General features: G+C 33.4%; 1 protein-coding gene across 1 annotated transcript; it reads left to right on the forward strand.

Moving 5' to 3' along the window:
- Positions 1 to 267: 267 nt before the first annotated feature.
- LOC127119164 (receptor-like protein 4) lies at positions 268 to 14,253 on the forward strand. Its single transcript, XM_051049346.1, has 9 exons — positions 268 to 612; positions 690 to 1,763; positions 2,195 to 2,345; positions 2,815 to 2,886; positions 4,389 to 4,457; positions 5,281 to 5,349; positions 11,806 to 11,883; positions 12,558 to 12,763; positions 13,679 to 14,253. Exons 1-9 carry the CDS (start codon positions 549 to 551, stop codon positions 13,783 to 13,785), a joined length of 1,890 nt encoding a protein of 629 aa, XP_050905303.1. The 5' UTR covers positions 268 to 548; the 3' UTR covers positions 13,786 to 14,253.
- Positions 14,254 to 15,263: the final 1,010 nt, after the last annotated feature.

The following is a 15,263-nucleotide window of genomic DNA, read 5'->3' on the forward strand; positions in this document are numbered from 1 at the left end:
TATATATATATATATATATATATATATATATATATATATATATATATATATATATATATATATATATATTTTCGAATCAATTAATATTTTAATTTAAGATAAAGCGTGGTTGAGAAATGTATCTTAATCTAAGAAATATTTTGAATTTTTTTAGAGTATTTTTCCATCTCATAAGTTGCCATAAATTTAAAATAGCTAATAATGCCGTCATTCACGTGCCCAAGTTGAATGCAACGACGAAAGATTCCAGCTCATGATAGTGGAGACGAAACTAGAGTTGACATGAGACAACTTCATTTAGCCTTCCTTCTTCTCGTTTTCTCACGGCAAACAACAGCATAAGCTGACAAAGTAAAGAGATTGAAATCAAACTAGTTCTTTCCGAGTCCATCTTCCTTCCCCGTGAAATCTTTTACTCCATTTTATTACATTACCCACTTGTCAGTTTCTCTTTTATGATTTGGTCCCCATTCACTCACTTACCCTTTATGTCTCCTAAACCACACTCCCAATCCAACTAATCTAAACTAAACCCACACAAACAAACGATGACTCTCCCTTTCTTTCTCTTCTTCTCCATACTCACCACAGTTTCCACCGCTCTCCCATACGGTAAGCAACCACCTCCAGATTCACTCTTCTCACATGCTCGCTCTAACTAACTAACTCATTATTTATCATCATCGCAGGTATCTCCTACCACATTGACTGTGGCACTCCAACAAACACCACCGATTCCTTCAACACAACCTGGCTCTCCGACCGTTTCTTCACCGGAGGAACTACCGGGATCGTCTCTGAGCCTCTCCGTTTCCACCACCACCACGAGAAGACTCTCCGCTTCTTCCCTATTTCTTCCGGTAAGAAGAACTGCTACACCGTTCCTTTACTCTCCACCTCCTCACGCTACCTCCTCCGCACCTTTGTTGTCTATGATAACTACGACGGCAAGTCTCACCCTCCCTCCTTTGACGTCTCCGTCTCTGGCACCGTCGTCTTTTCCTGGCGTTCTCCTTGGCCTGAATCCCTCGCCCGTGACGGTGCCTATGCGGACCTATTCGCTTCCTTCCAAGAACAAGCCCTAATCTGCTTCTACAGCTTCGCCACCGATCCTCCCGTCGTTTCCTCGCTTGAGCTCTTTGCCGTCGATCCCGCTTCTTACGGTTCCGCTTCCATTGCCAACAATGATACCATACTTGTTAACTATGGTCGACTCTCTTGCGGCTCCAATCAGTGGGGTCCGGGCTTCACAAACGATGCGGACAGGTTTGGAAGGTCGTGGCAATCCGATTCCGAGTATCGAACCAGAGTCGCCGGCCAGAACAAGGTAGTTGCGGTATCCACCAGGAGTAGCATTCTGGGAGCTGATCAGAAGCCCAATTACTTCCCGACGAAGCTGTACCAAACCGCAGCAACTACGGCGGAGACTGCCGAGGAGGGCGGTGGCGTGTTGGAGTACGAATTGAACGTGGATGCTAAATTGGATTACCTCGTGTGGCTGCATTTTGCTGAGATCGAGGATAGGGTGAGGAAGGCTGGAGAGAGGGTGTTTGATGTGTTCGTCAATGGCGACAATCTGACAAGACTGGATATTTACAAGCAAGCGGGAGGTTTAGCTGCGTTTACTTGGCATCACACGGTGAAAAATTTGAGTAGCAGCTCGTTGAGTGTGAAGCTTGTTGGAGTTGTGGGTGCACCTCTCATCTGTGGGATTGAGAATTATGCTTTGGTCCCTGGCGATCCTTCTACAGTTCCTCAGCAAGGTGTGCCATCTTTGTTGATTATATTTGGAGAGGAATTATTCTTTCCATTTTTATGTTTATGCAAAATTAGAAACTTTTGTTCCCCAAATTTATTCTCATATTTGTTTTCTCTTTTTGGTAACTTGTTAATAATTGTGTGTGTGTGAGACTGTGAATTGATGTCATCAATTGTGTGTTAATGGACATTTGTTTAGGAGTTATAATTATGAATTTCGTGCAAATATAGCTAACGATTATCTAGACATTAATGTGTTTCTTTCATCTTTTATTCCTTCAATTTTTTTGGGTAATAGTTTTTATTTACTGATATGAATGATGGAGAAGGTAGAAAGTGGTCAAAATTTTGTTGACTGATAAGCAGCCACACAGGAATTATGGTATGTGAAGGTTTTTGTTTTTAAGAAAAAGATAATTTTAATTTTTGGGTGCAGTGATTGCCATGAAAGCATTGAAGGATTCTCTTCGGGTTCCTGAAAGAATGGGTTGGAATGGTGATCCCTGTGCTCCTACTAATTGGGATGCTTGGGAGGGAGTTACCTGCCGTATGAGTAAGGATAATACTGCTCTTGTCATAAGTCAAATGTAAGCATTCCTTTTGTGTTCTCCTAATTTACGCATTTATGTTCTTGATTGGTTTTATGAAAGATAGTTAGTAGTGCTATGTGTGTAAGGAATCTCACTTAATAATTGACTTGCCAAACTTTATATGTAAGGTTAACTGGAGGGGTGGGTTCCATGTTTTAAATTTACATATGGTGGTTATATCTAAAAGACCCGTGATATCCTGCTGTTATAGCATTATATAACAAAGGTTTCTGATTCTTTTTTGTACAAAACTACAAATTTTATTTTCCTTTTCTGCAAACACCTTTGGGCCTTATCAGCAGCACTCTTTTCCCGAAAAGCCTCGGTAGGTAGTGAACGTGGGTTTATTTCCCATTCCACAATGCATGATTAAACTTCTGAAAGGTAAATAAAATAGAAAGTGGTAATTACAATTTGTTTCTTGTTCCGACGACAATTTTTAATTTTTTTTTTTTTTTCATTCCAGAGATCTGGGCAGTCAAGGCTTGAAAGGGTTCATAAGCGACCAGATTAGTCTTTTGTCGGACTTGGTAAGCCTGTAAGTATCAGTAGCCAAATGTTTATATATGCTAGTAATATTTCTCTTCACGTGGCTTGGATGTTTTGAGGTTAACATGTACTAATATGTGGTTGTATGCTAAATGGGCCAGGTTTATAAAATTTCTGATTTGTGATGTATTTTATATGCTCTAGCCGAATGATCTAATCATTCTCTTTAATCTTATCTCTTATAGTGTTACGTGCTCCCAAGTTTTAAAGATGACTAAGTTTTATGTGTTCTGTTTCATCTCAACTTCCTGTTTATGCTCCAGACCTAGTTATGTTGTGTTCTATGCATTTCCACACTCGCCGATCAGTTGTGTTTGTTACATTGGGATGATGATCAAAACAATTTAGCAATAATGTTACTTGTGTTTCTTTCCCACTATTGAGTTTGAAATAGTTTGTTTGCTCCCATTAAAGCATGTCTTAATCAGTTATGTTTTTGTCTGTTCTTTCAATTCTGGTGCTTCTATTATATTTCACTTGCCTTTAGAAGGTCTATGCGCCTGAGAAAGTAAGAGGATAAGGACTAAAATGTTGTTCTCTGATAGAGAATATTTTCCTGATCAACATTTTTAAAAAAAAAATTATTAGGTAAACTTGTGAGCTTATGGAAGGAAGCTTTGTGAATACTCTTGAGTTTGACTATGTTAGTTCATACAGAAGAAACTAGGATATAAAATACATCACAAAATCAGAAATCAGAAATTTCTCAGGACCACGTAACACTATAAGAGATAAGATTAAAGAGAATGATTAGATCATTCGGCTTGATTCAAGTGTCATGACCTGAATATGCAGGCAACACTTTTCTCTTTCAAGAATCAGGACCTGGAATTGCTGGGTCATGACTCGGAATTGTTGAAATTGATTTTATCACACAGCTGTTTATGGATGAATCCGTGGGACATAACATATACCACTTTGGTCAAGTGCCTTGCTATAACCATAAACTCATACAGATCTTAGTTCACTTACAACTTTTTACAACAATAACCAAAAGAGAATGAATTAATCATTTTGAAATGATAATCCTTTTTATGCTTTCAATCAGACTCGTCTTTCATTATGACGGCTTTTAAGTATTTACATTTCGCTATGGTTAATCATACTGACAAAATCATGATATAACTAACACTTTTCTGCATTATACTTGAGGAGTGAGAACACTATAACTACGACTTGTTTCCATCCTTAACCATCAATCACTGTTATAACTTCTTGAATATTCAAGTGTTTCTCGGCACTATGCCATGCATGTTGACCTCAATTTTTCATCCTGATGCCCATATACACATGTAGTAGATCATAATTCATCAAGATTATGTTTCTCAGTATAAAAACCTCTTTTTTTTTTTATTTAATCCAGTTGTCCATATACATATTAGTAGATTGTAATTCATTAAGATTATGCATTCAGCACGTGTTTTCCTAGGCAAATTTCAGCCACATTTATATTGGCTTCTATTATCTGGTAATTTTATTTTAACTTTACAGGAACTTGAGCTCTAATTTGTTGATGGGTGAAGTACCGTCTGGCCTTGGTCAAAAATCCCTAATACACCTGTAAGTTAAGTTCAAGGTTCTTAGATTATAAGCAAAATGCATTACAAATCTCTACTGATTACTTCATTACTGAAAATTCGTACTCCCTCTGTCTCATAATAAGTGTCTCATTCGAGCTTTGCGCGGTTCGTAATAAAATGGTTAGATGTGTTGATTTTAATGATAAAATTAATATAATTTATTAAAATACCCTTATTTATTATAGTTAGTGGAGTAGTCGAAGAGAGTGAAAGTTAATAAATAGAGGTATAGATGTGTTGATTTTAATGATAAAATTAATATAATTTATTAAAATACCCTTATTTATTATAGTTAGTGGAGTAGTCGAAGAGAGTGAAAGTTAATAAATAGAGTTATAATAGTGGGAAAAAATAATAAATCTTGTATTGATATTCTAAAGAGACATAGAAAAAGTGCAAACGAAACACTTTTTATGAGACGGAGGGAGTATTTAATAAGATATTTCTTTCATTATGTTTTTTTTTAGGAACATGCCATATGACTTCAATCCTCCACTTAATAGGATTTTCAGTTTGGTCTGTGGTTGATAATTAAATATCATTTCATTCTCTAGGAACCAATTTGTTGATATTTTAAGGCACAATTTCATGGCATAATAAATTGAATGATCCATTTGATTTTTTATTCATTTATAAATAGAAGGCCAAAATATATATAACTGAATATAATATATTCACATTTTGTATGTTTTTCTTGCATGTGTAAAATATGGAGCCACTCTTTGGCAAAAGTATAGTTTGTGATAATATTATGATGTAATTTATGTGGTATTTACGTATTTCATTTGTAATTTTTACTGTAGGGACTTGTCCAACAATCAATTAACAGGCTCAATTCCAGATAGTATAGCTTCTTCAAGTTTGCAGCTTGTGTAAGTAACGACTGCAGGTTTGGTTAAAATGTCACCTTAAGAGTTAAGATTCAGATTATTGAATAAAATAAGAAACTATTAAATGAAAAGTAAAAACTGAATTCTGTCACCTCTAGTCGATTAGATTAATTATGCAAATTAGGATTTGTTATTTTATTTATTTTTAACAAGTTAGTATTTTAGAATTTTTAAATTTGAATTTCAGTATTTGAAGGATAAGACTTAGGTTAAACAAAATTTACCTACGGTATTAAATAGGATTATTATCATTTAAATTTAAACAATTGTAGGAAAAGTAGTTACTGACCTAATTTAACTAGGGATTCTTCTTTCTATCGGTAAGCCAATTTAAAGGCATTCAAATTAGCAATAAAATTCATCAATAATTATTATAAAAAATACTTGAGAAGTCAAGAAGAGACTCTCTCAAGGACTCTTTCAAGGACGAATCCGCTTCTACCTTCACCACAGGTCGAAGCAAAGCTTCTACCTCGTCTAGGACTGTGTCAACACGATCCAAGACAAGGGACCATAACTATTTGGTATCTAGAGCCAACATGGATGACACGGATTTAGCATCAGCCATGAAGGAATTCATTGAACATATGACGGTCAGACAGGCTGCTTTAGAAGAGCAGATGAAGGTCAGACAGGCTCTTTAGAAGAGCAGATGATGGCCAGGCAGATTGCACTAGAAGAACAAATTACTAAGCTCTCCATCATAATTCAATGAACTCAAGAGATGGAGGAAATAATAGTGGCAACAATAACGACCATAAAGACAAAAACAACTCGCAAATTGGGGGAAGCATGATTCTGCGCTATTCCAAAATGGAATTTCCCACTTATGATAGGAAATGGGACCCATTGGGGTGGTTGAGGCGTTGTGATAGGTCTTTTCTAAACCAAAGAATTGCGGAAGGGTGATAAGGTGGGATTAATAACGTTTCATTTGATAAGAGAAGCGTAACAATGGGTCGATTAAATGGAAGAAGAAGAATCTAGAGAATGGTGTGGGAACGCTTCAAGGAATGTTGCCATATATGGTTCGGACCATCTATGAGCAATAATCCATTGGGAGAACTCGCCAACCTCAAGCAAACTGGATCTGTGGATGATTATCAATGCCAATTTTAGTCATTGCTTGCTAGACCCAACGATCTTAAACCTAAACAATAAGAGTGCTTATTTAGTGTTGGGCTGATTGATGAATTAAGGATAGACGTTGAGCTTAAACAACCACAAATCTTGGAGTTTCTATGAATATGGCTCTAGCATTTGAACGCAAACTGAAGTGCTCACGAGGAATGCTTACGGCACAGGATAATAGTAGTCGAAGCATCATCAATGGTTATGCTATTTCAAACCAGAAGGCGAACATAATCCAAATGTTCGATGGCAGGACCTTACCTATCCCCAAAGCAGCTCTTTGCATTAGAATAAATATAGGAATTAGAGAATTGTTAATCCAGTGGGAAGGATCTGCTCCAGAAGATAAAACATGGGAACCTTTTGATAAGTTTCGCGGGACTTATCCTGAATTTGAGCTTGAGGACAATCTCAATACCGAGAGGGGAAGTGATGCTATGGACCTCGATTAGGATTCGTTATGCTAATTATGATTTATTTATTTATTTATTTTTAATAAGTTAGTATTTCAGAATTTTTAAATTTGAATTTCAGTATTTTTAGGATAAGGTATAGGTTAAAATAGAATTTACTTATCAAACTGTATTATTATAATTTAATTTAAATATGATATTCCCTCCGTCTCGCAATAGGTCTCCTCTTTGAGATTTTCACATTTTTTAAGAAAATGATTAATTGGGTTGATTTTAATGATAAAACAAATGTCATTACTAAAATAACCTTATTAATAATAGGTAATTGAGTAGTTACGTGATTTAAAATACAATAAATAAGGGTAAGTTAGTGGAAATAAATAATAAATATCACATTAATATTTTAAAGGACAAATAATTTGAGACAAATAAAAATTGGAAAGATGACACCTATTGTGAGACGAAGGGAGTAGTAATTAAAGGAAAAATAGTTACTACCCACCTAATTTAACTAGGGTTTCTTCTTGTATTGTAAGCCTATTTAAAGATATTCAAATTAATAATAAAATTCATCAATAATTCTTATAAAAAATATTTGTGAATTCAAGAAGAGACTCTGTCAAAAGACAAGTCTGCTTCTACCTTCACCATAGGTTGAAAGGTTGAAAGCAGACCTACATTTAGGACTGTGTCAACACGAGCCAAGACAAGTGACTATGACAAAAACATTTAATACTTTTTTAATTAATTATGGCAAGTAATAAATGCCATTTTAATTTGACAAAATCCTTATATTTATCACGGTTGTCTTTTTCTTGAGATAATGAATTGTTAGATGAAACTGAATTGTTGGAGAGATTGTCACTTAGCTTACGAAATCATATTTATAAGCTAATTAGTTACTCCCCTTTCTTCTAATAATTGTCCGATCTTATAAAATTATTTCTCCTAAAATAAGTGTTGCATTTTAATTTTCAATGCAATTCTAATGTTTATATTTCAAGTATGCTCTCTAATTCAATATTTTAAAAATCGGACCGAACTGAACCGGCCGGTTCAACTGGTTAGACCGGGAACCGGAAATGAATCAGGTTAGGTCAACCATTCAAAACCGTTAGTGGGTCAAAACCGAAAAAAAAATGGATTGAACTGTCCAAAATCATTCGAACCAAAGAATCGGAGCCGGTTTTGTAAAACTGTCCGGTTAAAAAAAAATCATCAAATTAACCATTTTTTATTTTTTTTTAAAATTTTAATATGTCAATATTAAATACATTCCCCAATCACAAACAAATTCCATGTTTTTTTTTACAACCATACAAACTTCTAAATTTTGTCACTCAATTATAGTTTTTCTTTCAACCACACTCCATCATCATCACGCCGTTGCTATTAAACATAGTGATATCCAACGTAATATTGATTATCGTTCAAGTCAATATTGTATGTTGTTGTCAATTAAGACTTGTTTGTCGTAGTTCAACTCAAATTCGTTTTTTTGTTGTTTAATGAAATATAATGTATTATTTATTTTTAGTATTCTATCTTATATCTTATTTAATATAAGTATTCTTAATTATTTGAATTTTATTTTAGATATTATATTCTATTATTTTAATATTGGTTTGAATTAGTTTAACTTATTTTACTGTAATTCTTTAATTTGGTCGACTTATTCTTAAATGAAGGTTGAAATGAAGTGTAGAGCTATGTTATGTTATTATATATATTATCGATATTATTTATATTAACTTTCTAATAGATTTTTGAAAAATTTATTTTATAAAGTTGTGAACGTATGATTATGTGTAACATATCTATGAAATTTAGTTTCATATTATTAGTTTATTAATAAACGGTTCGATCATAGGTTGAACCGGTTGAACCAATTAAACCTTAAATCGTAAGTTTCATTGATTCGATCTCCGGTCCGATTTTTAAAACATTGCTCTAACTAATACTCTCAATTTATTATTCTCTAACTCTGTATTTATGATCATTCGAATACATCAATAGTAAACAAGGATAGTTTGATAAAAATACTATATTTTCTCATACTTTTTCTTAATCTACGTGAAATGACCTAGTCATGACAATTATTTTGAGATGGTGGGAATAATAGATCTAAATACATAAGTGGTTTTTGTAAATATACCTAGTTCCTATAAAATTGTTTGTTTGGTTTTGGTCCTTACAAATATGTCATTTGCTTTTTGGCCTTTTGTTTTAGTCATAGAAAAATTAGTTTATATTTAAATTGATCTCTATAGTATGTATGTAATTAGAATTGGTCCCTCGAATATTTATATTGAAAAGATTAAAATCAAATATTTTACATATTAGCAGGATCAATTCCAATATAAGTCAATCAATTTTACAGGGACCGAAACAAAAGAACCAAAAGCAAAATAACATATATTTGCATAGAGCAAAATCAAACAAACAGAATTTCAGGTGGTATATTTGTTGAGGTGAATTACATATTTAAACCTAGTTAATACAAAAAAAAACTGGATCCTATAGTTTTAGGCATTGATTAGCAACTATGTCCTAATATAAGATATGGACAACTAATATAAATAATCATATTCATGAATACAACGAAAGAATGAAATCAGGAAATAGGAAAATCTCTGCACTTTCCTTCAACTTGGTACATACATGTTATATGCATCAAGATCTTCACATATACAACTTGGTGCAAACCATTTATAGGACATGCCAAATCGTGGCATAATAAAATATTCCCTCCAATCTTAGGAATCGTAACACTAATCATAAGATTATACAAAATTCATAAAACTCATAATATAAATTCTTATATATGCATATAAAATAACACTATTAAGCCAAAGAAAACCTTAAATCACTTGAAATACTCGACTAAATTTAAAGTTAAGTCATAAGCATAGCTCACCAGTAAGATGATTAAAACCTTAAATCACTTCAAATACTTATAAAATTTAAATTCATTCATAAGTATAATTGCAGAATCGTTTCAAAGATCGTAGATTATACCCAATTTGACGATTAGTAGGTGCAATTCCACCAAAATAGAATTGTGTGTACTGTGCATACTCTTCATCCTTGAGGACAAACATAATCACAAAATCGTGGGATTTTACGGTTCAAATCGGGATTTTAACTACCATGCTTCACATCCTTTAAGAAAATAGTTCTTTTCATTTATTATTATTGTTGAAGTAATAAAAATGTGGTTGTATTATCTAAATTCCCTTTCATGGAAACCCGTTCCACAAAAGTAAAAGAGTTTATTGAAAAATAAAAGTTACATTAGTTCAAGGGTATATTAGGTGCAATAGCATTAAATATGGTAGAGTCAGCTGAATTTTGCTTACATTTAAGACCGCCAAATGTTATTTTTATATTGCTTATATTCGACAATGGAGGGAGTAATTCAATTTTCTCACCATTCTCTGTTATCTTCCTTGGTTTGAGTAGGGATGCTCTTTGATTTAGCATAAGTTTTTCATTTGGATCTAAAGGAGTATCAACAAGTTTACAAACTAACGCCTTAGTGTTATAATTTGTGTGGCAAATAGATTAACTTACATACCAATCGCCTATTACTGAAGCAGGCAGGCCCTATTTTTTGGCCATAGGTACAACCCAAAGCAGAGCATTCAACCCTGTGGAAGTTCTTCGATTTCACACATAGCTTGGTTATCCTTCTTTGAGACTTCAAGTTATAGGACCCAGGACAATTTATTTTTCTGCAGTTCATCCTTTTCACCTTGAGTACAAGGTGAATTTCATTGGGAGCAGTGATGAATCCAAAAAAATTGATCAGTGAGGGGAAATTCATATACTATAAATATTTATACAAAGAATACAATACATAATTGATAAAATAAAGACATCGTTATCACTAAACAAAAAATTGAAGATTACAAAAATCATAGCATTGTACATTTAAAAATGTAATTACATTAACTCGTAAGAAATTGCTCATAATGTCTCTTTATATTTTAAAAGTGTTTCAGTTTTTTTGATTTATTTAGTATACTATCAATTAGTAACACATAGATCTGTATCTGATTGGGAGCGGTATTGTTAGGCATGTCACCAAGTGCAGTGAGTATAGAAGTTAAATGATTAGAAGGGAGAGGGGAAATTATAACAAAATGGACATGTGGCACTCTGGGGTTGGAGGGTAGGAAAGGAAGTGAGGGGGTATAAAGGAAATAAGTGATGACACAATGAGTAAGATAAGTGATTGTTGGAATTTGGAATCTGTGGGGACTGAATATTGAGAACTTGTTCTCATCTCAATAGGGGGTGTTCTCAATTCCGAGATTATCATTTATCTTTCCATCATTTTGCAAAGAGATTCATCTCCATCTATTGTTATTTACTCCTTTCATCCTATAATATGAGTTTCAAGGTTTTTTCATATAAATTAAGAAAAGCAATAAATGAATATATCTGTGTACAAGCTTATAAAATTATCTTTGTTACCTATCGGGATTGACTACTGTCATTTGTCATAAATATGTAGTGGAATATAATGACTTGGAAGTATTGAACACTATTAGTTATAAAAGAATTAATGTTACATTGATAAAATAAAACACTTATTTTGAGACATTATTTTTTTGCTAAAAAGACACTTGTGTTGGGATAGAGGGAGTGTTGTATTGTTGTTTCATTCACACTGTATAGAAGATGGATCCTCCTAGTTTGTAAAAAATTCCACTAGTTTCAATTTATCATTCTGTTTGTTTCTATTTAAAACAGACTGTTCTAAGTGTACAGTCATTGTAGAGAAGAATTGGTAGATTGCACTTGTGCTCTAGTGAGTCTTAAACAGGTGTTCTTTGTATCCTCACAATTTTTGCTTTGTTCTGTTTTTCAATTCATTTTATCATGCCAGGTTATTGAATGGTAACTTATTGGAAGGGCAAGTGCCGGATGAACTCTATTCTATTGGTGTGCATGGTGGAGCCATTGAGTATGTCACTTTAACCTGACAGCTTTACTATGTCTGCTTCTATGTAATGTGTTCTGATTGAAATATCTGATGACTTATCTTCCAAATGTTAATAGGTCCTGTATGTTTTTCTTGTGTTTGTGTGTGAGGTTTTCTGTTGGTGTGCACTTGTCCAAAATAAGCTGCTATTAGTGCCACACCCTCTTAGGCTCATGGTATCATCTGTCATGAACATTTAATGCTAAACCTAAAATCTTATGCAAAGATCCTTCTATCTCCTTCCATGGTCGGTTGTTTCTTCAGCTTTGCAGTTGTACTACCAATTTTGGAGTAAGGATATTCGAGTTTCGTTATTTTTTTATGTTGCATGATTTGAAAAATCATCGACATTAATTCACCTTCAATATAATGCAATAGTTGTGATTTTTGCTTTGTTTTTACTGAAAAACATTTTATAAAATGAACAAATGAAATGATTACCATTGCAAAGTTGTTAGCTTTACACAAATGCTGGTGAAGTTTTGAATAGTAGTTGTATGATGCTAGGATTTACTTAGGTACAAAAATAGTAATGTAGTATATCAACGAAGTACCAGGTTGTGATGTACCTATTTATGGTGCAATTAAAGGTACTAAAGTATTTCAATGAGAAATAATCTCTGGTCTTCAATTTGTTGTGTTTTTCTTTTGTGTAGCCTCTCCAGCAACAAAGGTTTGTGCGGTGTACCATCTCTGCCAGCTTGTCCTATGTTTTGGAAGAATGGAAGATTATCTACTGAGGGAAAAATTGCTATAGGCTTGTCTAGTCTTTTCGTTTTCTGTTTAATACTACTGCTGGTCTATATCTATATCAGGAGGAGAAGGAATGATTATGACTTTGCTCTGCCTCACGAATTAACAGGTAATTATGATTTCAAGAAGATTAATATGGAAATGGAAAACAATTTTCTGAATTTTATTTCAAAAACATAATAGAAGTACAATTATTAAATTGATTAAATTGACTATGCTATACCAAACAAGCCTAATTAATTGGCTGAATACAATCTGTACAGATAATTACAAAATATAAGATCATATTTACTACACTTCCCTCAAGCTGGTGAATTGATATCTATCATTCTCAGCTTGGAAATAAGTTAGACGGTTTTTTTTATTGGTAAGCTCTGATGATTTCAGAAGCTATGTAGACTGTAGTTATCAATCCACTTTCCCTTCTCTTTGATGAAATGTCGGTTTATCTCAATTTGTTTTATCATCTTATGCTGCTGAAGAAAATTATAAGAAATACAAATAGTTGATTTCTTCTTTCCAATGGTACAAATTGTTTCTTTTTTGTAGCCTTTCCAGTTTTATCTTTTTCAACATGGTACCAGTGTCTCATGTTATAGGAGAATCTCCATTTCATTTGTCCATGCCCAAGTTGTCTGGTTTTGGGCACAAAGGGCTGTCTGTACCTTGTTATTTCTTTCTTAATATGGTATCAGGAGGAGCCTATTGATTTTTTATTCGACCAATCAAACATTGATCAGAATAAAAAAGGTTTGGCGATCATCACTAATTTGTGGGGTTGAGTTTACAACCAAAATTCCATGAATCCGTATATTTTTGACCAAGATGAAAAGATTAGGGCTCAAAATCGACATTCGCCGTAATCCTATAATTATAGGGAAATCCTGTGACAAATGAAGAAAGAATTCGGACAGTAATGGAGAGATGCAACAGAATTGTTTTATTTATATTGAAATATATCTCTTATTCTTTCATGTTTTAATCGCTCTGTTATCTGTTGACCTTTTAATTCTTTAATTTGCAGCATTAGCCGCCAAAAGAAACCGATATCAGAGGCAAAAATCCTTGATGGTTCTTGAGATGGAGAGTCAACACGCGAAGGGACTGCCTTCACCTTCTGCCACACAATAACCATTTATTTTTCAATGGAAATGGAATATTGTTTGTCATAATTTTCTGCTAAACATATACTGACACAGCTTAGAGAAAGGGTTTCAATTGTTTCTGCGCCAATGCCAAACCACGATGTGACAACAATGCATCTATAGAAGGAGAAATTGCTCTTGGGGCCTATCGTTCTCGTACAACTTTGTCTTGTCAAAGATTCTGGATACCACTTATTATGCATGTTCTGTGATTAGTTGTTCCAGGACCCATCAAACAAAAGCATTAGCCGTAGCCTTTGCTGAATGTGATGCCAACGATACATCAATATATGAAATTTGATTTTAGAGCCACAATTCAGTGTACATATTTTGCACATCAGTTCTGCTTGGCTCCTTTAACTATACTGATTTATATAGCTACTAAGAAGTGACTGGACCTTATTGTACATGGTATTTCAAGCTTCTTCATTCATTTACACCGTGACTTAAACTACATGCTTTATCTTTCATTCATTTACACCATGACTGGGCCTTATTGTACATGGTATTTCAAGCTTCTTCATTCATTTACACCGTGACTTAAACTACATGCTTTATCTTTCATTCATTTACACCATGACTTAAACTACGTGCTTCATGAAATTGTACTCTATATACTACTAGTGCATCACGTAAAAAATACTAAAACGTCCTCAGATTCTAAAGATTTATCTTCAAGACGCATCCTAAACACACACATAAGACAATTCTGAGTGACGTTTTAGTAGTTGGGTTTTTTAAATTCGGAGATGTATCTCTGGAATCTGTTTGTAAATGCATCTTTGTAACATATGTGTAACAGAAGCAGAATATTAGAAGCTTATATTTTGACAATAAAGTTATCATTCATAGCATAAAATTAGTATTACATAGGTAATTTCAAGATAAAATAAAATATCATATTTTAATATTTAAGTGGACGCTTCAACATTTTCACAATATGATCTTGAAGTCGGCGCTTTCAACTCGAGCGGAACTTTTGTTTTGAAACGGAAAAATGTATTCCACATAGTCCTTACATCTGCGTTCGTCTTGAGCTCATAGTTGTTGAATTTAATTTTACCTTCGTTGTTAACCGACGGCGAGCGGTACTCAATTTTTACAATTTTTCGATTATCTTCGTAAGGTAGGAGATTAAGCATTTTGAATTGCATATCTGCAAAAGAGATATACTTTTGTTTGTATCAAATAAAAAACAAAAACCCATAATTTATAGAAGAGATATACTTCTGTTTGTATCAAATAAAAAACAAAAACCCATAATTTATAGAAGTTGTAGACAAATGTAGACCTCAAAAATTCTATCAAACATCAATGTTGATTTCTGAGATACATTTTTGGTACCGCCCTATTATCTTATTTCGGAGATACATCTCCAAAACTTATCCTAAACCAGACAGAAATCAGAATTGTTTGACAAATGAACAAATATTTTGACAAACATAAAAAATGTATTAAAATATT

This window comes from Lathyrus oleraceus, chromosome 2 (genome assembly GCF_024323335.1).
Source record: "Lathyrus oleraceus cultivar Zhongwan6 chromosome 2, CAAS_Psat_ZW6_1.0, whole genome shotgun sequence".
In the NCBI taxonomy this organism is placed as follows: Eukaryota; Viridiplantae; Streptophyta; class Magnoliopsida; order Fabales; family Fabaceae; genus Lathyrus; species Lathyrus oleraceus.

Bases quoted from the DNA above. Each gene is read 5' to 3' on its own strand.
- LOC127119164 (XM_051049346.1), top strand. From the start codon at position 549: ATGACTCTCCCTTTCTTTCTCTTCTTCTCCATACTCACCACAGTTTCC. The intron at 4,458-5,280 runs GTAAGTTAAGTT...TTTTTACTGTAG, and splicing joins CAAAAATCCCTAATACACCT to GGACTTGTCCAACAATCAAT. The intron at 5,350-11,805 runs GTAAGTAACGAC...TTATCATGCCAG, and splicing joins TCTTCAAGTTTGCAGCTTGT to GTTATTGAATGGTAACTTAT.